The following is a 23,383-nucleotide window of genomic DNA, read 5'->3' as shown; positions in this document are numbered from 1 at the left end:
TCTTTCATCACATGATTTGTGTGGTTATTTGTTTATTGTCTGTCTTCTTCCCCAGACTGTGAGGTACTTATGAATAGAAAATGTGTCTTTTTTACTTGGGGCTAGATCTCTAGTGACTAGCAATAGGACATGTTCACAGTGGTTTTGTTGAATGAATGAATGGATGGATGTAAGAAAAGATACTCAATGTACCTGCTGGTACCTTGGGCACTTTTGGTCTGTTCGGTAGCTTTTTCTGCCTGGAGCTGATGAAAAGTTCATGACCCTGCTCTTTGACGTGAGGGCTACAGATTCAAGAAAATGGCATTGGGTTAATTAGGGTCAGGGGAAGAATGGAAACAAACAGGCCCACCTGGATGTAAGGAGCTGATGAACCAAATTATAGCAGACACTTTAAAAGAAGAAATGAAGTGAGTAGTTCATTTATTGGATATTTCATTTATTTAGAATGAATCAAGGGTAACTCTGAGGTCTAGAGTCAGGTGATTGGGATCATGGCAGGGAAGACAGAAGGGAGAGCCTGAATGAGGAGGAAGATGAGTTTGGTTTTGAAGACATGGATTTCTGAATGAAGCCAGGCTATCCTAGTGGAAATGGTCAGTGGGGCACTTGGAGGTGTAGAAATGAAGCTAGTGTTAGAATCTGAAGTCCACTGCGGGTCTTCTCTTTCAAGAAGCCAGCCGTGGCCACTGGGTTGCAGAGTCCTGACAGTCTGGGTTGGGTGAGGAGGTGGGGACAGCTCGCCCTCACCTACACAGGGGGAGCATAGGAGATAACGTGAGAGGCAGTACTGTGGAGAGAAGAACATGTTGATTTGGCATCTAAGCAGCCAAGTAGATGGTCATGGGAGCTCCCAGAGCCAAATGTCAAGGCAGAGATGTAGAATCTGGGCGGGGGCTGACTGAGTGGAAGACAGGGCTCCAGAAGACATGGAAGGTTGATGAAGGTGAGGGTAAGGAGACCCTGGAAGAATTCTTTGAGCCCATGAAGAATGGCTGTCAAGGTCTGTAGCTTTGGCCGTGAGTGAGAATGGGACCTTTTTTGCTAGTTCCTCAGAGCAGTAGTGACAGTGGAAGCTATGAGAATGCACAGTCCCTGAAAAACACATGACTGCTTTGGGAGAGAGGAGCATGGGGCTGGGACCCAACACCAACAATGAGGGAATGGGATGAAGAGGGGTTTTATGAGGCTCCAAGGAGAGCTGGGAGGCAGTCATACAGAAGTGCTGAGAGTAGGCTTTCAAGGAAGGAGAAAGGGAAATTCTCAGCAGAGAATTAAGTATAATGTGAACAAATGAAACCAAATTATGCTTGGTTTCCTAGAGGACCTATATGGTACAATGTCCTTCGATACCTTTCTCCAATATTCTTTCTATTGAGATATAATTTATATGTAACAAAATGGAGAGCTCTTGAGGGATATATAGTTTAGTAAGTTTTGACAACTATATATACCACCCCAGTTAAGGTACAAAACATTTGTATGGCCCCAGAAAGTTCTCCTTGTGCACCCCACCCTCTCTCCGTCCCTGAGCAGTTATGGTTCTGATTTCTATTGCCATATATTCATTTTGCCCGATCTAGAACCTCATAGAAATGGAATCATACAATTTGTACTCTTGTGTGTCAGGCTTCTTTTTCTCTACCTAACAATTTTGAGATTCATCCATATTGTCTTGCAAATGGTTTGTTCCTTTTAATTGCTGTGTAGTATTCCATTGTATAAATGTTCCATTATTTGTATATCCATTCCCTTTTTTAGTGACATTTAGGTTGTTTCCAGGTGTTGGATTATCATAAATGAAGCTATTATGAATACTCTTCTAAGTCTTTTTTACAAACATATTTTTTCATATCTCTTGGAGTGAAATTGCTGAGTCACAGAAGTGTATGTTTAACTTTATCTGATGAGTAGTTTTAAAAATGGATATACCCTTCCATATTCCCACCAGCAGTAGAGTACCAGTTGCTTCACAACCTATTAGTATTTGGTATTGTCATTCTTTTAAATTTTATTCATTTTAATGGGTGTACAGTGGTATCTCATTCCCTTAATGACTAATGTTGTCAAACATTTTCCACGTGTTTGTCGGTCATTCATGTATCTTCTTTTTGACATATCTCTTTAAGTCTTTTGCCATTTTTAATGGGTTGATTGTCTTTTTACTACTGATTTGCAGGAGTTCCTTACATATTCTCTAAATAATTCCTTTGTACTTATCATGTGTTTTAAATATTTTCTCCAAATCTATAGCTTGATTTTTTCTTTTTTGTAAATATCTTTTCCAAATTTTATATTTCCTTTTTTCCAGCTTTTAAAAATATAACTGACATATTATGTAATGTTTACCTTAAACATTGTGTAAGTTTAAGATATACAGTGTCTTTCCATTTTCTTAATGGTGTGTTTTGAAGAGCAGAACTTTTAAATTTTAAAGAACTCTGATTTTCAATTTTTTTCTTTTATGGTCAGTCCATCTTGTCTCCAAGATACCTCTGCCTATCCTAAGGTGGTAAAAGATAAATAATATTTTAAAACAATTAAAAATAAACCTATGCCTATTTCCTTTCCTTATAGCTCCTAAAAAATGATGCTATCTTTAGTTTAAAATCACTAAGATGACATGCACCATTTTTGGTAAGAAGGTCAACAATGAGAATGACAGAAAATTTCATGCATAAAATATTTTATACCATCAAGGTTACCAAACCTCGAGGCCTGGGGAAAAAAAAAGAGTGGGCTCCTTTAAAGAACAGGAAAAGAAGTGGAGGTCTTCAAGAACATGCCCCTTCCACTTCCACCAAGTGATACATGGGTGATTACCCATAATTTGGGTGCCCTATGTAGATCAGTTTTGGTTTGACTTTTTATACCTAACAAAGAATAGAGGAATGTATTAGAAGACTTATTGGGGTAGACAAAGACTCCATAGGAAAGCTAAAGAGCCAGTCTTCAGAAAGGACCAGGGCTACAGTAGCCATGAGGATCAAGGGAGCAGAAGCAAAGAGATGAACATACCCCCACAGGGATGAAGGGCCTCTAGCTGTTCCTACCAGTGGGTTACTCCTCTCAAGCTCAACTTACAAGAGGAAAGTATCTGAATGACCTAATTTGGTCACATGCCCACAGGAGGTACAGGGACGTTGGCTGGCAGTCCCTCCTTCAAAACTGGATTCAACAGAGGAAGAGGATGGCTCCTCCAAGGAAAACTGGGACACTGCTACCGGAAGAGGTGGGGCCGGATTCTGGGAAAGCAAAAATAATAAGTGCCCCCCACACCTTTACCAAGACTGAATGTATAGCTTTCAACTTGTGTTTATCTCTCCTGCTTAAGCAAGATGACACTGTTATTCACCTACCTTTGAGTCTTCCCTTGAATAGCCAGGCTTGGTGAGGTAGACTATATTACAGCCAAGGCCAGCTGTGAAAGCAGAGTGTGCCTGATTACGGCTCATCCCACACCGGCTTTGCTGCTGTTGTGACTGTGTTAAATCTTGAAGTTGACTCTGCATTCCTGATTACTTAACATTTTTATAAGATGAGATGCAGAAGGTCTGTAAAATCTAATGTTCAGTGGGGAAAAGGGGACAGCCTAAATAAAACATAAGTTGATCAAGACCAGAAGTGAATTAGGAGTAATAGAAACAAGTTTTGTGTGTTAGATTCCCTTTTCAAAAGTTATTTGAGAAGTTGTGTTTCTTAATTTTGCTTCTAGAAACTGTATGTTTTCACACACCAGCTCCTACACTCAATCTTAGATTCTCATGCATTCATTTAGCAAACATTTATTAAGGGCTTGCCACGTGCATGCATTAGAGATGGGGGCTCCGGAAACTGCCATCAAGGACATTGTGAGAGATTCTGATCTATGAATACAGACAAGCAGTAAATTGTCATAGGAGTGGGGGATGAGGCTGCGACTTACCGCTCACTAATTTTTATCCCTAGGACCCAGCAGAGTGCCTGAAATGTAGATGGAACTCCAAAATACATTGTTGAGGGAGGTGGGTATAGCTCAGTGGGAGAGCATGTGATTAGCATGCACGAGGTCCTGAGTTCAATCCCCAGTACCTCCATTTAAAAACAAAACAAAACAACAAAACAGAACACATTGTTGGATGGATGAAGAAATGAATGGAGGAAGCAATCAGCACTCCTGTCAGGAGGCTGGTGGGGATTGGGAGTGTAGGAGATACGAGAAAGGGTAGGTTCAGGACAGTTTTCTTAAGAGTTGTTAATTTTGCTTCAAGAAAGTGCTTAAAAGAATGAAGGTTACCCCCCACCCTCACTCTGTGGTTCCCCCAGGCATCTACCTTCAGGTGCACATGGGGGTTGATGACACCGGCTCTAACCAGGGGCTGCAGGAGTTGGATGTGCCCTTCTGGCTCCTGTATCAGGCTTTTTGTGATTGGGGACATTGGTCACTCACATGACCACTAAAAAAATCAGTGTCTCTCTCCTGGGGGTGAGAAGATGAGGCACTAAGACTTTGGAAGTTATGTTTCCCCACATTGAGCAGTGCTGTGTTGTATAATAGATACTCGCTCAGTCCCACTTCCAGAGGAAGATGGAGAAGTGTCTGGAAGTCACACACCTGCAACACAGGCCACCCTCTCCCCACACCAAGGCGAGTCCTCTGGTACCTGAACGTGGAAGGAGAGTGTGCGCCACACACTGGGTGGGAAACACGCTGGTGTAACTGGTGTGAACGCGGAAAACAGAACAAAAATAAGATCTAGGTCCTTCCTGGGTTCCTCTCCTTGTCGTGTGTATGTCTGTTTGTGCACCTCTACATTTGTGTATTCCGCTTGCTGCAATACACTTGGCCTCTCTTCAGCTCATGTCATTTTGCTGGATCTGACTTACTCTACTCTGTTTTCCATCCATCCCAGGGTGGGAGGGTGAGGGTAGAGCACCCAGCTTATGGAAGGAGCAGGGCCTTAATGCCAAAACACCGAACCACAAATGCCAATTATGCTACTTAACATCTGGGCAACTTTCAACAAAGACTCAACATCTCTGAGCCACCGTTCCTGGGCTGTTCGGTGATATTTCCACTTTTCCTTCTGAGTACACGGTAGGAAGGTGCTGTTGGTCCCTGATATCAGGACGGTCACGCACTTGCTTTGGCCAGTGGATTGATAGGGGAAGCAGACATGTGTCACTCCTGGGGGGAGGCCTGTGAGATGATCATCTTCTTGCCCTGACCCTGAAAGATGACAGATTCTATAACAGTCTGGTTCCCAAGGGAGGGCAGCGGGGAGCAGAAGCCCCACCGACCCGGTGCATATGGAGCATGACCAAGGGATAAACTTCTGTTGTTTGAAGCCGTTAAGATTTGGGGGTTATTTGTTATTCCACAGGAACTAGCCCATCCTGGCTGAGGTTTTCCAACATGAATACTGAGTATAGTAAGATTTATTTCAAAAGGTGGCTCTGATTACTATCATCACCATCCTCACGGCTGTCCGTACCTACCGCTCTTAGCAGACATTCAGCCCACACCTCACATGTGACTCCCTCCAGTCCATGTCACTCCCCCCATGTTGTTCCTTCATTTCCCAACTCTCCCACTTTGCCTCTTTTACTGTGTCCTCTGTGGAATACTGCCTCCGTCTGTTCAAACTCTCCAAACCTCTTCCTCATTTTTCCTCTAACGGGAAACAGAATTTTAGTGTTGAAAGGGACCCCCCTCTCTAAGAATCCGCAGAAACAAATCTTCAGCCTGGATCCCCAGTCACCAAGCATCCGTAGACACCTTGACATCCTGGATCCTAGCAGTACAGGTTACTGCTCCCCTCTGAGAGCTAGCAGAAGGCACTTTGTCAGCTGTTTGCACCCATTTCCTAAGGACACCTACTCACCTCTGGCCTTACAGGAGCCTGTGGTCATTTCGCGGCTCCTGTTTCACCCTTCCCACGTGCATCCGGGACACTTCCCTTCCCTCCACTCTGGCAGTGCTTCCTATTCATCTACCTGTGTCTCCGTCCTTTGTTTCCTTCTAACTGTTGCAGGAAAATGGGGCACAAGAGGATGGCCATGTCCCAGGTCCCCAGTGAGTCCCCAGGATGCACCCCATCAAGTGAGGGGCCTTGGCTTTGAGCAGGAAAGACTTCAAGAGCAAGCCATAGTAAAGTGAAAGCGAGTTATTCAGGGAGATACACACTGCCATAGACAGGGTGCAGGTGTCTCAAAAGGCAAGAGAGAGAGAGAGGCAGCAGGCGAGAAGCAGCCCCAGAGCATGGGGTCGTCTAGGAAAGTGAGATTGGCCACAGTGGGTGCGGGAGGTCCGTTTTTATGGGGTCAGTAATTTCACTTGCTAACAAGTGGGAGAATAATTTCAGCTCCTTTGGGGAAGGGGCAGAGATTCCCAGGAACTGGGCCACTGCCCACATTTTGGCCTTTTAAGACCAAGCCTTGGAACTGTCATGGCACCTGTGGGAGTGCCATTCAACATGCTAATATATTACAATGAGCATGAAATGAAGCTCAAGTTCTACTGGAAGTCAAATATTCTGCCATTTGGGCCTCAAGGTCTACAGAGTGTTGAATTTTCCGCCATCTTGGGCCTAGTTGGTTCTAACCAGTTTATGTCCTATCCTCAGTTGCTGCGTCATTCTTTTAATGGTTGTGCCCTGGCGTCTTCCCTCCTCTACCCCTCCCTCAACATTTTAGTGAAACATCAGACAACTGCAGTCCCTGGGAAGCCCCAGCAGGTGACCGCTCTTCTCTTATTTTTGGCGGAGGCCTAGTTATGAAGGAAGACAGTGGATAGTGCAGACCCATGACTGTGTGCTGTATCATTGCCTAAAACTGAAATACATGACTTTCCCAGAGCAGCTGGCATTAGTGTTTACCCTCACTTCTCAGAAGCCTCTCCACCCACGGCCTCTGGTTCTCTTCCCAGCCATACTTCATCTCTCTTTTCAACAGTTCACCTTACTCTGTCCACTTCTCATTTAGCTGGCAGTCCTCAGAGCTTTGTCCTTGGGACTCTTTTTTTTTTTTTTGTCCACAAGCTTTCTTCCAAGGCATCTCCTCCACCCTCATGGCTCCTACGACCATTTAAGTGCAGATGACTCCCAGTGACTTTGCCCACACCAGCTCCTCTCTGGAGCTCTAGAGGTAGCTACTCAGTGTCCTATTAGATGTGTGGAGCTGGATGTCCTATGGACACCTTAAACTTAACATGTCCTCAAACAAACACCTTTTCCCCATATCTGTACTGTCCCTTCTATTTTGATCTGGGTAAATGGCATCACCGTTTACCTGTCTCCCAATTTAGAAACCTTGGGTGTTGTTCTCACCTCCTTTCTCTCAACCCCTACAGTCAGCTGCCAAATCTTGCTGCTTCTAATTTTAAAACATCATTTGATTCTGTCTCTTCCAAACTCTATGCTACTGGCTTAAAATAGGCTTTCAGCATATCTTCTTTGGACTATTATTGCAACCCTGTCTGTGATCTGTTCTCCTGATAACATTTTTCCCCATCCAAATTCTCCAGCTTGCCACCAGAGTTACAGAAAACAAAGCTTCTGTTGGTTTATATGCCCAGAGGGAAAAATTCCAACTATGTAGTTTGGCCACAAAGCACTTAACCTCTTGGCCCAATCTTCTTCATTTAGACTCCCTTCCTGCCTTCGTGGTCTCCAGGCACATTCTAGGTTCCTGTCGCTTCATAGTGTCACTGCTTTGCAGCACATAACCATACATTTTCAGAAGTCCATACATATTTTTTTTCAAACTGTTCCTTTTCAAACTGTTCCTCTCCATCTCTATTCACTTGAAAAATACCTCCATCTGTTAAAACCAAGTTTAAGCATCACATACTTGGTCTGCCTTCCCCATTTCTTCCAGGCTACTGATGTTCTGTACCTTTTGCTCCCAGAGCACTTTGTATTTGCTGCAGACTTTACAATGTGGCTCTTAATTTTTCTATTTACATGTTTGCATCTCACACTAGATAGACTGCAAGCTTCTGATGATCAGAAAACTGAAAAGAAGTTCTAATAAATATCGATGAGGGTACACAATGTTGTTTTCCTCCCACGATGTTTTTGGTATCAATCTCTTTTTCGTCCTTCCTTCTACCATCTGTAATAGACAATCGACTTTGAACTTAGGTTTTTTTTTTTTTTTAACATATATTCCTTTTCATATTCTTTTTCATTATAGGTTACTACAAGATATTGAATATAGTTCCCTGTGCTATACAGTAGAAACCTGTTTACCTACTTTATATATAGTAGTTAGTATCTGCAAATCTCAGAATCCCAATTTATCCCTTCCCACCTTTTTCCCCACTGGTAACCATAAGTTTGTTTTCTATGTCTGTGAGTCTATTTCTGTTTTGTAAATAAGTTCATTTGTGTCTCTTTTTTTGAATCCACATAAGAGTGATATCATATGGTATTTTTCTTTCTCTTTCTGACTTACTTCATTTAGAATGCTTATCTCCAGGTCCATCCATTTTGCTGCAAATGGCATTATTTTATTATTTTTTATGGCTGAGTAGTATTCCATCATATAAATATATCACAACTTCTTTATCCAGTCATCTGTCGATGGACATTTAGGTTGTTTCCATGTTTTGGCTATTTTAAATAGTGCTGCTACGAACATTGGGGTGCATGTATCTTTTTGAATTAGAGTTACCTCTGGATATATGCTCAGGAATGGGATTGCTAGGTCATATGGTAACTCTATTTTTAGTTTTTTAAAAAGAATCTCCATACTGTTTTCCATAATGGCTGCACTTAACTACATTCCCACCAGCAGTGTAGGAGGGTTCCCTTTTCGCCACACCCTCTCAGCATTTATCGTTGTGGACTTTTGAATGATGGCCACTCTGGCTGGTGCTAGGTGATAACTCATTTAAGTTTTGCTTTTCATTTCTCTGATAATTAGCGATACTGAGCATTTTTTCATGTGCCTATTGGCCATTTGTATGTCTTCATTGGAGAATTGCTCGTGTAGGTCTTCTGCACATTTTTGGATTGGGTTGTTTGTTTTTTGTCAAACTTAGATTTTTAATGCCTTCAGGCTGACCACCTAGCACAGCACTTCTCAGTAATGTAGTCACTGTTGCTATTGGACACTTGAAGTGCAGCTGGTCCAAGTTGAAATGAGCTGTAAGTGTAGAATACACACTGGATTTTGAAGACAATATGGAAACAAGAACTTAAAATATCTCACTAATAATTTTTGGTACTACTCACATGTTGAAATGATAATATTTTGGACACAATGGATTAAATAATATGTACCATTAAAATGAATTTCACCTGTTCCTTTTTCTATTTTTTAAAAAAAATTTTGCTTATTTTATTACAATTTTTTAAATGGAGGTATTGGAACCCTTGTGCATACTGAGCATGTATTCTCCCACTGAGTTATACCCTCCCTTTTTCTATTTTTAAACGTGGCTACTAAAAAATTTTAAAGAACATATGTGGCATATATTAAATTTCTATTAGATGTTACTGTGCCTCTTCAATCCATCAAATACATCATTTCTTGGTGGTAAGTCTGTCTTCTGTTTTTTTTTTCTGAATTCTTGCACTGAGGGAAAAAAGCCACTAAAAATAATATTTGTTAAGTGCTTCCTGTGGATTAACTCTCCCAAACATCTTTTTTTTTTCCATGCTACTATCCTAGGTGAAGAATCTACAGTTTTCTGTTGTCAGCTGCATCAAGGCAAGATTGCTTCTTCTGGTATCCCAAGCCTTCTCCTCCTCTTTCTCTTCTTCTTCTTCTTCTTTTTCTTTTTCAATTGAAGTATAGTCAGTTTACAGTGTTGTGTCAATTTCTGGTGTACAGCATGTTTCAGTCATACATATACGTACATATATTCCTTTTCATACTCTCTTTCATTATAGGTTACTACAAGAGACTGACTGTAGTTCCCTGTGTTATACAGTAGAAACTTGTTGTTTATCTAGTTTCTATATAGTAGTTAGTATTTGTAAATCTCAGACTCCCAGTTATTCCCTTCCCACCCTTTTTCCACCTGGTAACCATAAGTTTGTTTTCTATGTCTGTGAGTCTGTTTGTCTTGTAAATAAGTTCACTTGTGTCATTTTTAAAGATTCCACACATAAGTGTTAACATACAGTATTTTTCTTTCTCTCTCTGGCTTACTTCACTTAGTATGACAGTCTCCAGGTCCATCCATGTTGCTGCAAATGACATTATTTTGTTCTTTTTTTATGGCTGAGTAGTATTCCGTTGTATATGTGTATCTATCTATCTATCTATCTATCTATCTATCTATCTATCTCACATCTTCTTTATCCAGTCATCTGTCAATGGACATTTGGGTTGTTTCCATGTCTCCCAAGCCTTCTTTAATCCTGTTGCACTTGACTTCTCCAGCATTGTCTTTCACTTTTCCTAAGTAGCACCTCTGCCCTTCAGTCTGTTTTCCAAGCTACTTGAAGCTAATTAGTTCACTTACTCACCATCTACACTGCCATCACCATTCAATTTAATTGCACAAATGTTTTTGAGACCCTGTGCCAAGAATCAGGCTAGGCGGGCGTGGAATTCACCTTCATGCAGGGCCTAGGCTAGGAATTGGCCCTATAAGACAGATTCCTGCTCAGTGCCTTCCTTAGCATCTGCCCCACCACAGGCAGGGGCCATGTTTATTATGATTACATAAGCCCTATATTAGAAATTGCTAATAAGCCACAACATGCAGAAACATTCGGATTGCCTCACCCAGGGTTCAAATCCCATGGGACTGGATTGGGAAACTCTGAGTTCCAGTCAAGAGTGTCTCCTTTCCCTAGTTTCCTTTTTTGCATTAAAAGTAACTGTTGATACAGATTCTTGTTAAAGTGAAACCACCCAGGGCCAGTGGTTCCCCCTCTACACTCCTTCCCCTCCTATGGAAGTGAGGCAGGAAGTAAGGAGGCAGGGCACAGCCATTCAAAGCATGACACAGCAATTAATGCCAAAGCAGTGGAAAATTCAACTTCCAACAGGCCTTGAGGCCTAAGGTGGTGGGAGATTTTACTTCTAGTGGAACTTGAGCTTCATTATATGCTCACTGTAATACATTAGCATGGTAAATGACACTCTGACAGGTACATGGACAGTTCCAAGGCTAACCATAAAAGATTAAATAGTGAGTGGTGGCCTAATTCCTGGGAATCCCAGCCCCTTCCCCAAAGTAGTAGAAATAATCCTCGCACTTATTAACGTATGAAGCTATGGAGCCCAGAAAAACTAACAATCTCCACACCTGGTGGCCACTATCCCTTCTGAGAGAGATGGACTGCACTCTTGTCTATGGAGTGTGTATCTACTGAGCACTCAGCCCTCACACCTCATGGCCTTTCTCTTACCTTTTGAAATAGCCTGCACTCTATGGAGTATGTACCTCTCTGAATAAATCTACCTTTACTCAACTGTGGCTCACTCTTGAATTCTTTCCTTTGTGAAGCCAAGGATCCACACTTGGAAGGGTGTGTCCCAGGGAGTCCACCGAGACCTGGGAAACGGCCTTTCTCTTGTCCCGTATTCATTTTTCCTGTATCAGAAGGCCCTACTGCCAAACATTTTAGACTCTGCCACACTGCTGCCACCACTGCCAACCGCCGGCTTTGGATTCCATTTGCATCTCCTGCCCTGAGTAGCTCTGTAACGTGGGCAAGTGATCTAACTCCATGCCTCCATTTCCTCCTCTGCATAGTGAGGGTAACAGTATCAAGGGTTGTGATAGGGTTAAATGAGTTAATAGTTCATGGCCCGGAGTAATCACTCAATAAATGTTAGCCCTCAATATGTGTCACTACCAGACTATTTCCCTCCCTTAAACTGTATGGGACTGTTTTGCCTTCTTCATTCCATGAGCGTCTCCAGCTCCTAGGCCAGCGCCTGTTTCAAAACTGCTGGTGAATAAACAATGAATGAATTTAAAAAGTCCCTCCAATCACGGTTATTTCTGCCTTTGCAATGTCTGCCAGCGAGAACAAAGGCAAGGAAGCCTCCTTGGAAAGATCTTCCTTTACCAGGTTTGACCTGAAGCCACCAGGAATAAGCACCTCTCAAAAGGAGGGAAGCCTGCCGTGGGCAGGGCGCGCATCCTTCCGGAACCACCGCGGGCCGAGCCGAGGCGGAAGGATGCGGCAGGCTAGTTCTGAGGTAAGTCCAGCACATGCGCAGCGCGCCCGGCGTCCGCGTTCCTTCCGGCGGCGCCGCCCGGAAGCGTCGGCTCCGCCCCCTCCCCTCGCCGGCTCGGGCGCTGTTGCGGAGCCGGCCCGGCGAGGAGGCGGGACACGTCGGCGCCGCCGCCGCTCCTCCTCCTGTTCCATCCGCTGCTGCCGCTGCCGCTGCCGCTGCCGCTTCCCGGCCGAGTCTGCGGCCGGGCGGTGCAGGTGCGTCCAGCCCGCGCGGCCCTCGCCCGCGTCTCAGCCGCCGCTGCCGCCCGCTGCCGCCCGCTGCCGAGATGGCGACGCGCTCCTGCCGGGAGAAGGCACAGAAGCTGAACGAGCAGCACCAGCTCATCCTGTCCAAGCTGCTGAGGGAGGAGGACAACAAGTACTGCGCCGACTGCGAGGCCAAAGGTAGCGCGGACGGCGCCCCGGGCTCCCGCGGCCGTGACCTTCGGGGCGCCCGGCCGGCTCGGCGGATGGGGGCGCGGGGCTCCTCGCCGGAGCCGGTGCCCGCGATGCTCCGACCTCCCCGGGGCCGGGCCAGAGCGGGACGCTGCCGGATGGGGTAGGGGTGAGAGGGTCGCCCCTCCCGCCGTTCGCAGGTGCCCCGTGGGTGGGGCCACCCGGGGCCGCGTCTTCCCCGTCGGGAATCGGATGCTCCGTGTCCCGGGTGCAACCCTACCTGCCCGCCCACCTGGCAGCTTTGTCCTGGGCTCTCGCTTTGCTTCCTGAGAAAGAGTGTGCTGGTCCTTTTTGGTGGGGTTGGAGTTTTATTCAGTAAAACAACTGGGGAGGGATTGTTACTATCATCATTCGTAGTGTGTTTTCAGCTGGGTTTTAGCCGGAATGAAGAAGAATCTCCTTACATGAGTCTCTTGCACAGTGGGCTTCTATTCCTGGAAATTTAATAATTAGATTCTCTCTGACCAGCTAGTTTGGGAGCATATGTATGTGAACCCTGGTCTGTGTGCCCCATAAACGTCAGAGGTGCATTTTAAAGCTCCAGAAATGAGAAAAACCTAATTTTAGTTTGTTGCAGTTTCTGCCTGAGCCTTTGAAATAGATTCACTATTTTTAGCTTATACGTTTTGGCTTTGGAGATCTGATTTATGTTTAATATCTTATAAGTAATCTCATGGGAAAAATTTCACATTTTTAAAAAACCTCTTACATGGTAGGAAAAAAAAATCTTGCTTTTTTGTAAATTGGTTTATTTGTTTAGTAGATGAGAAATAGGTAGCTCTCCGAGGCAGGAGTCCGCCTTTGGGACTGTCGTTTAAAATTTCTGCATTATTTGACTTGAACTTTTCCTGAGGCTTTACTGTTCTTCCTCAGTACTGTATACATGAGTCACGTTTCAGTAGGCTGGTAATGTTTGATTAAACTAAGCCACACCATCGGCAAATTACTTCACTGCCAAAACAGATACTGATTACTGGAAGATACCGTGGGAGTACTGTAACTAGACCATTTTATGAAGCACTTTTCAATATCATAGTTAGTTGATTGGGCCAATCTTTTATTTATTCTGCGTAACCTTTCAGGTGATGAGGTGAAAATGATTGATTGCTAGAGTAGTATTTGTTTACCTGAAATTGATTATGCGTGTGGCTGTTTGGGACTGCTGTTCTGCATTGAGGCTCAGTTGCTCACTCATCACTGCACTAGTGAAACACTGGAGAGTGGGCCTTTAGAAGGCCAGAAAAAGAAAGGAACTCAGGTTAAACAGTGTGCATTTTGAGTAATTAATACAGTTAACTAGAGATGCTAGTAAGCATTAAATCTATTCATTAAAAATTGAATAGCAATTTCAGTAATTATCTTCCTTTATGTATCGAAATCATTGAAAAATAATTTTCAAGTTTCTTTCTCCCCAAAAAGTACTTTATAAAATCAGATTTTCACTAATGCTCCCTAAAATAACTTATAGGTTAAAAAAAGCCATTCTTTACCACACCTTGACATTTCCATGTACTCTTTTTGAGGTGAAAAAGAGGAATTAGGTACCTCTCAAATTAGGACAGAAATTTTACTTCTTCTGACCTGAGGAATAGAGAACATTAGTTGTGTTAGTTTTGCTCACTAGTTGTCTTGCCACTGGGATCATTAGATGTATAACGAATGAATGTCTTTTTTATTTTGGTTTTGCTTGGTCTTTTGCGGTTTTGTTTGTTTTTGAGAAGCGGAGGAAGTGGGAGAGAACAGTACCAGGAGTTCAAGGATGTGGTGTGAAGGGCATGTGTGAACTCCACAGTCAGGATTTAGAAAGGTCCTTGTTTTTTCCTGTTGCTACTAAATCTCGAGTAATGTTAGAATGATCTAAATTATTTCACTGTTTTGTCTTCATCTTTCAGGAAAAAGAAATCACAGGCAAAATCATTTATTGGTTTAATGAGGTTTGATTTCTTAGTTGTAATAATTGAAAAAGATGGACATGATTGGGCAGTTGAGATGATTAAATGTATTTTGTAAAGTTTTTGAGTCTTTCGTATGATTCAGCTCCATTGGGGCGCTCTCTTAGTAGAATTCTTGGCTTATTACATATTTTGGCTCTATTATTATGCATGTCAGATAACATAGTAAATGTAGCTAGTGAAATTCTGATCAAATGTACTTTTAAAAGACATGCTAAAGGTCTTACTTTACAGTTTAGTTATTATAAAGTGGTTCCATACTCTGTGTGTGTATGTATGTGTATATACACATTTTTTTTCACTTCTTAATAAATTGCATCAAGCTTTTCATGCATTTTGAAGTTATTTCCTAGTTAACTCAATTTAAGAATGTTTCCCCAGAAACATTCTTGCCTTCTAATGGTTGGTAGAGGTATTTTGGATTTTAACATTTTCTTACCCTGCCTGATTTGATAGTGTTTGGAAGGTAAGGGAGGAGGAAGGACAGCAGAGGTGCCTGTTTCCTGCTCTTGATCCTACTCTTAGATCTCTTGAGGGACTGGAGACTAGGAACAGGCAGATGGAGCGGCTCTTCCTCTACCTGGCCCCGTTCTTGACCCTGGGGGAAGGGGGGTTTTAAAGCAGTTCTATTGGTTATTAGTTGGTGCCACTTTATGGAGCAGTGAGGATTTTGAGCCCCTTGCTGACTTCAAGTTTAGTTTTTAGTATTTAAAGTTTCACCCATGGTTAATACTGGCTTTGATTCTGAGCACATGTAATTTGGCATGAAAGTGTGTCTCTTGCCCAGTTAAGTTTTGGGAGGGTCAGAAACAAAAGGTTTGTGAACCCTCTAGATGGCTTTGTTCTGCCTGTCTGGTATGGAGAGGTTAAGCACTTTGCTCAGATCAAACACTCATTTCTTCATTCCACAGATCGTGACTTGAGGACACACCGTGAAGCACTGTATTGGATCAGGGGACTAAAAAAGTTTGAAAGACCTAAAGGAGTTTGCTTACTGGGGACTGCGTTTTTGCAAATGAATAATTCTGAAATGATGTGCGAAGTGTTAGACTAGTGGTTGTAAGAAGGACCTCCCTCTGCACCTATTTTGGGCTGATGGTCTCCTTGCACCCTGACTTCTGTCCCTCGATTGTCATCACAGTTCCTAGAATGCTGTCTCCCGGCCTTTGCACATGCTGTGTCTTCTGCCTGGGAAGCTCGCTAACAGATACTTGCTTGATGAGTTTTACCTATTTTGCAGTTTCTGCTTTCAGTGTCTCCACAAGAGAAACGATTCTCCCCGATCTTCCCAGATTAGGTTAGGCTTGCATTAGACATGTGAGACGCACCCTGAATCTTTTATTATGCTGACCATAGTTGTAATTAAATGTTATTTGGATAATTATTGTGAAATCAACATCCCTGTTGGATTGTAGCTGTGAGAGGGATGAGATCTTGTCTGTCTTGTTTTGGCTTGTGTCCCCAGCCCTCAGCACAATGTTTGACATGTCGTAGGTAAATGTAACCCAGCAAGTGTGTGCTGAATGAATGGGTGCGAATGAGCACAGAGCTGAGGGCAGGCAGCAGGGTGGGTGGACGCGAGTGTGCGTCTGGGCATGTGGAACGACCCTTTGGGGGAGAGGCGCAGAAGCAGTCTCCCTGAGCTGGGTTCTGAAGTTGGCGTGGGATTTCACCCGAGGGAGAAGCTGCACAGACGGAGGGACAGGTACATAAAAGAGCATGAGAGATTTCCGTATGGCCCCTTTTTTTGTGAGCTAACTTTAAGCTTGATCAGATTTGGTGGTGGCGGGTCTGAGGAAGAACTGGAATGGAGAGAGCGGGCGGGTCACCTCGTTGCAGCAGTGTCCAAGCGAGAGAGCAGGAGGCCCTGAGCTCTCTTAGTGTCAGTGTATCCTACGTCAGCAGACAGGGCGGGGAACAACCAGTGTAGCTGTAATAATACCATTTCTGTTAAGGAACAGGCTACTCACAGAATCATTGAAAGAGCTGGAGGAGCAGAATCAGGGAGCCTCTCCTGACTTCCAGTTTCAAGGCCACACCATTGCCACTGCCACTGCCGCCACCACTGCCAACCGCCGCCTGGGTTGCTTCTCACCCCCGGACTAATGAACTGATCGGAGAACAGGACCGTGGCGGCTGCAGCCACTCAGTGTCTGTTAGACATCTTTGTCAGTTGCCCTGGCTGTAGAAAAGTGGCCTTTGCTGCACTCGAGCCTTCCACGTGACTGGCAGACCTAACTTATGTCCAGGACCTTTCCTTCATGGGAGTTTTTAGGAATGGTAACTGCTTCAAAAATTAGAGATGTGAAATGGAGATTGTGAGACCCAGTCGAGTACTATGGGCAGTCGGTGATGGACATTTTTTAAATCAATATTTTATCAATATCAAAATATATAAGAGTTCTTGTATAAACCTATTTTAAAGTAATTCTTACTAAAGAGTAAAGTTGACTTTGAGGAAGTGGTGTTTATGATGATGTTGATGCTAATAGGAGAAATTCATGTAAACAGAGGTCTGTGATTATAATTCTTTAAAGAGACCTGCCAATCTAAAAGTTCCCTCATAATGCGAAACTTCAGTCTGATGGGTTTATTCTTATAATTCTGCTGATTCTGAGGTTTGCCCTGATGATTGTGTGCAGAGCTCTGGTGTCAGAGCTGGGATGGAAAACACTGGTCTCTCTCTGACTCATCAGTTTAACTTTGGCTGCGTGTTGTCCCATCCTTTTTTCCTCCCAATTCTTGTCTTTTTTTTTTTTTTAGAGATTGAAATGTTCTTCTGTTACTGGATTTTACTAAATAAATTTATATGTCCTTAATTCTTGCTATATGATATATGTGTATTATGTGTGTGTGTGTGTGTGTGTGTGTGTGCGCGCGCCCGCGCAAAACCCTTAGTGATCTATACAGACTGGAACGCGTGTGTTCAAGGCGAAGTCAGCTGTCTGGCGTTCTGATTGTATACATTATAAACGCAAGCCTTCTCCTCCTCCTGCTGCTACTGCTACTAGCACTCCTAGTGGTCTTTCCACTGGATAGAATCGACTCATTTTTCTTTCCATTTCTCAATGGAGGAAGATCAAAGGAACTTGGAGGCCATTTTGTTTAAGTTGTAATTATTGTCAAGAGAGTTGACTGCCTTACGTTCTGACCGTGGTGAAGGGTTGATTTAACAGACATACAATTTTGTTGGTAAGTCCGTATTTTCTGAGCACTACAATAATTAAGTATCATGTCAGGTACTGTCATGTGAGCTAAAAGGTTTCTGTATGGTCCACAAACTAGTTAGGGATTTCAGTAATATGAAACAATGATCATTTAAATTCTAATCTCTGTGTAGACTGTAGATTCATTAAAATTTTAGTAATGGGAGAGCTCAGTGACTTGGAGAAGGTAGAACTGTAAGGATGGAATTTTTCTTCTTGCCATACACTGGTGTGAGCGTATGTTTTACATATATTAATTTACATATATAATTCTTAAAACAGTCTTTTGAGGTAGGTAACATTGTTCTGTCTTACAAATGAGGGAACTGAGGCACACAGAGCTTAAACTAAGTACCTTTCCCAAGTTTATACAGCTAGGGAATAGGGGAGCCAGAAATTTTTTCATTAAAATAGTTTTGTTTTGACGGCTGCTGTACATCTTAGGCACTTTCCTGGGTTCTGGGAATGAAGCAGGCATCAGGCAGGTAAGGTCCATTCTGTAAAGGATTGACTAGTCTGCTGGGAGCGGGACTGACTTGTAGGGTTGGCCCTTGGCTATTTGGGGTCTCACTACCCTGAGTAATAAGAGTTGGTCACGATGCCCAAACTGTACAGACACCTGCCCTCCTTTCAGGAGTCTGGAATCTGCCTGTGTACTGGGCAAGGTTGCCTGTGTGACCAGCCCCCTGGTAAAACCCCTGGGCACCGAGTCTCTCAAGAGCTTCCCCTGTTGGCAGCATTTCACACTTGTTGTCAGAACTTACCACTGAGCAGCATCTTCAGCACAGCTCCCCTGGTGAGGGACACTTGGGCAGTTGTGCCTGCCTTCTCCTGGGCTGCTCCTTGTGCCTTTTCCTTTTGCCAGTATACTTGGTACCCTTCTGCTGTAACAAGTCGTAGCCATGAATGCAGCTGTATGCTGACTCTAGTGAGTCCTCTTAGTGAATTACCAGACCTGAAGGAGGTCTTGGGAACCTCCCAGTGTAATCGATAGTGTATATCTCCCTCCAGTATAGTGTACAGATCATGTCAGAATTTCAGAATATCTCAGCTAGCTCTGGAACCCAGCCTCCTAGCAGGGGTACAGCCCAGAGGAGCAGGTATGAGCATCAGAGGAAGTTCTGGCTTTCCTGGGATGGGACGGAGGTGGGAATCTGGACTGTAAAGTCAAGACTGAACCCAGGAGATCTAGCTCCAGAGTGTACATGGTTAACCGCATGTTTGATTCATGAAAGGTAAAACATATGCTTTTGTAGTTGACATTTGTGTTAGAAGAGGTTATTTTGGGGGAAGAGATTATCAATTTCAAGCTGACTTAAGGTATTTCTTCAGATTTTTGCCAAATGTATTCAAATGTTGACAATGTTGTTTTGCTTTATTTATCTCTTTGCATTTAATAGCAGAACCACCATAACTTTAAAATGTCAGCTTAAACAAAATAAAATTGTTTTTTTCTGATTATTAAACTTTATTCTACAAATTGACTGAATCAATAGATGGGTCCTTTCATGCTTTTTTGTTTGTTTGTTTGAAAGGGAGTCTTCCATATAGCCTTTTTGTTTTCTATTTCTGCAGTTATGTCTTAGGTCAGGTACTGGTCATCACCTGGACTTTTTAAACCGTTGAAATAACATGACAGAATTGAAAAGCAGTGTGCTGGGTTAAGTTAGTAAGGCTAGGTTTGAGTCTAAGCTTTGCGTGTAACTTGTTTGGTGACCAGTTGTCCCTGTTTTCGTTGACTATTATGCAAAGGTTTATTTCATCTCCCTCATGGTCTGTGTTCTTTCCTGAAGCTCTACCTCTTGTCACTTCTATTATTGCTATTGTCAGTATTTGCTATTAGTGTTAATTAAAAAAATTCTACTATTGAGGGTATAGAAATATAATTTTGGTGGGGGAGGGTGTAGCTCAGTGGTAAAGTGCATGCCTAGCATGCACGAGGTCCTGGGTTCAATCCCCACTACCACTATTAAAACAACAAATGAACAAACCTAATTACCCCCACCCCCAAAATTTTAAATAAATCTTCAGTCATTTATACTTTTTAAAGCTTTTCACTGATGACTTAAGTCTTGTTGAGCAATTTTCCCTGGTATTATCTTTGATTATCTCAAGCCATATCATATAACCAACAGAAATACTCCTCACTGGTTGAGAAGTCCTTTTCTTTGAAACTTTTTCATTTTAATGCTTTCGTGGAGTTGAGTAAAATCAATCACCTCTTCTACTCAACTACAAAACCAGTATCTGCTTTTATTTATCATTTTAAAGAAAAGACTTGTAGTTGCATTACGTTTTCAGTCACCCTTGTATATTATCAATGTCAGAATTTTTTTGCCTAAGGTGTTAGGTGGAGTTACGTTAACTCTGAACGGCATTTAGCTGTAGTATATAGAAACAATTTTTGGAAAATATTTTACTTAAAACAGCGCTTAGATAAGGTGCTGTTGGAAATATGTGCTAATTTCATGTTAACAGTATTTTGAGGGTCCAAAGGAGAGTGAATTATAAACTTTCTAGTAACCCTCCATTCTCTGTGCCCCTTTGCCACCCCCCCCAACAATTTTTGGCCTCCATTTTATAAGAGATCCAAGTGACTGCTTCTAAGAGAGATTGATGACAGACCTTCAGATGTCTGCCATTGATCTTTTGTAAAGAGTGCATTTCAAGGACCAGTGATCAGCTTGAATCCACACCTAAAAAGAAAATAAAAGAAATTTTTAAAATTCCCTAGGAAATCATATTTAGGATGGCTTTATGTTCCAAGATAAGAACATTTATTTGAAAAAATTATGGTTTAGTCTGGACTTTTTTTTTTTTAATTGAAGTATAATTGATTTACAGTATTGTAAGTTTCATGTGTACAGCAAAGTGATTCAGTTATATTTTTTTCAGATTATTTTTCCTTATATTTTATTTTGTTGAATATAATTTCCAAGGCTGTACAGTAAATCTGTCTTTTGTTTGTATCTGCTAATCCTAAACTCCTAGCTTACCCCTTCCTCCCTCTTCCCCCTTTGGTAGCCATAAGTTTGTTTTCTATGTCTGAGTCCATTTCTGTTTTGTACACAGATTCATTTGTACTATTTTTTAGATTCCACATATAAGTGATACCATATAATATTTGTCTTTCTCTGTCTGACTTCACTAAATAAAATATTCTCTAGATCAATTCATGTTGCTGCAAGTGGCACTATTTCATTCTTTTTTATCGCCAAATAGTTCATTGTATATACATAGTATGGACTTTTTTAGTTTATGCATTTCTACTCTTTTTTTTACTGCTATTTAAAATAATTTATTTATTTTAGTGAAATATAGTCAGTTTACGATGTATCAATTTCTGGTATACAGCATAATGTTTCAGTCATATTAATATATTCATTTTCATATTTTTTCATTATAGGTTACTATAAGATATTAAATATAGTTCCATGTGCTATACAGTATAAACTTGTTGTCTAATTTATGTATAGTAGTTAGTCTTTGCAAATCTCAAGCTCCCAATTTATCCCTTCCCACCTCTTTTCCCCCCTGGTAACCATAAGTTTGTTTTCTATGTCTGTGAGTCTATTTCTGTTTTGTAAATAAGTTCATTTGTTTCTTTTTTTAGATTCCATATGTAAGTGATATCATATGGTATTTTTCTTTCTCTTTCTGAATTACTTCACTTAGAATGATGATCTCCAGGTACATCCATGTTGCAGCAAATGGCATTATTTTATTATTTTTTATGGCTGAGTAGTATTCCATTGTATAAATATACCACAACTTCTTTAGTCAGTCATCTGTTAATGGACATTAAGGTTGCTTCCATGTCTTGGCTATTGTAAATAGTGCTGCTCTGAACCTTGGGGTGCATGTATCTTTTCAAATTAGAGTTCCCTCCAGATATACATGCATTTCTAATCTTGAAAGTTGCTTTTGGTATAGCGTGGTGATGGTACATGATGTCAAAAAACTAGTAAAAATATGTTTATTGAAGTGAAATGATCATCACTGTTATATTTATTTCCTATTGCTGATACTGCAAGTTATCACAAATTAGTCTCTTAAAACAACACAAATTTATCATCATTTAGTTCTGGAGGTGAGAGTCCAAAATGAATCTTACAAACAACTCAATCAAAAAATGGGCAGAAGACCTAAACAGACGTTTCTCCAGTGAAGATGTACAGGTGGCCACTAGACACATGAAAAGATGTTCAATGTTGCTAATTATTAGAGAAATGCAAATCAAAACTGCTATGAAATATCACCTCACACCAGTCAGAATGGCCATCATTAAAAAGTCTACAAATAGATGACGGAGAGGGTGTGGAGAAAAAGGAACCCTTCTACACTGTTGGTGGGAATGTAAATTGGTGCAGCTACTATGGAGGACAGTATGGAGGTTCCTAAAAAAACTGAAAAAAACTTACCATATGATCCAGCAATCCCACTCCTGGGCATATATTCAGAGGGAACTCTAATTTGAAAAGATAACGTGGACATGGACCCCAATATTCATAGCAGCGCTAAACAACAAAGTCCTACTGTATAATACAGGAAACTATATTCAATATCTTGTAGTAGTCTATAATGAAAAAAATGTGAAAAGGAATGTGTGTGTGTGTGTGTATACATATATAACCGAATCACTCTGCTGTACACAAGAGACTAACACAAGATTGTAAATTGACTATACTTCAATAATAATAATTTTAAAAAAAGTCTTACTGAACTAAAATCGAAGATGTTCCTTCTGAAAGTTCTAGAGGAGAATCTGTTTTCTCATCTTTTCCAGTTTCTAGAGGTCACCTGAGTGTTTGCCTCGAGGCCCCTCCCCCTTCAGCATGTCTTCTTCAGATCTGTCTCTCTCTGCCTCTCTGCTTCCATTGCCGCTGCGATGCCGTTGAGCTCACCTGGATAATTCAGGAGAATACCATCTCAGTGTCTTTAACTTAATTGTACCTGAAAAGGCTCTTTTCCCATGGAAGGTAGCATATTTACAGACCCAGGTATTGGACATCTTTGGGGGCCATTCTGCTTACCATAAATGGATTTATGATAAAAGTTGTGTATTGAACCTGAATTTTTATAGTAGGTACTGATTTGGGATATACTTAAGAGGGCATAGGATGGTGAAGTGAGTACAGTTTAAATTAGTCATTCTCACAGAAAATATTTTAAAAATATATGCATGCAAAAGTCATTTAACAAACTCTTTGCAACGTGACCATTTATATAGACATTTATCTTTTTAAAAAGGTATTAGAACCAATAGTTGCATTTATCAGGGTTGCAGGAATCAAAATGATTATAGAGAAATTAAGTATTTCTATATACCAGCAACAAACAGTTGGAAGTGGAAGTAAAAATTACCATTTGCAACTGCATTAAAAATATGAAAACTTAGTGATAAATTTAACAAAATATATGCAAGACTTGTATGCTGAAAACTACCAAAGATTGCTGAGAGAAATTAGATACCTAAAGAAATGGAGGGATGTATCATGTACATGGAGTAGAAAATACAGTGTTTTAAAAATGTCAGTTCTCTCCATCTTAATGTGTAAATTCACCACGTTCCCAGTCAAAATCTCGGAAGGTTTTTTGGGTA

At 41.7% G+C, this 23,383-nt stretch overlaps 1 protein-coding gene across 2 annotated transcripts in view; it reads left to right on the top strand.

The window, feature by feature from the left end:
- The window catches only part of SMAP1 (small ArfGAP 1), a 176,288-nt gene that overhangs the window by 35,469 nt on the left and 117,436 nt on the right, over nucleotides 1-23,383 (top strand). The window contains exon 3 of one of the 2 annotated variants that reach the window (XM_032484452.1): nucleotides 12,021-12,572. In XM_032484452.1, the coding sequence (XP_032340343.1) occupies nucleotides 12,164-12,572 (409 nt within the window). In that variant the 5' untranslated portion in view covers nucleotides 12,021-12,163. Of the gene's footprint in view, nucleotides 1-12,020; nucleotides 12,573-23,383 lie in introns of those variants that run through there. The other variant, XM_032484453.1, reaches the window with a different exon arrangement.

This window comes from Camelus ferus, chromosome 8 (assembly GCF_009834535.1).
Source record: "Camelus ferus isolate YT-003-E chromosome 8, BCGSAC_Cfer_1.0, whole genome shotgun sequence".
In the NCBI taxonomy this organism is placed as follows: domain Eukaryota; kingdom Metazoa; phylum Chordata; class Mammalia; order Artiodactyla; family Camelidae; genus Camelus; species Camelus ferus.
The sequence above is the reverse complement of the archived record's forward strand: the minus strand, read 5'-3'. Positions and strand labels throughout refer to the sequence as shown.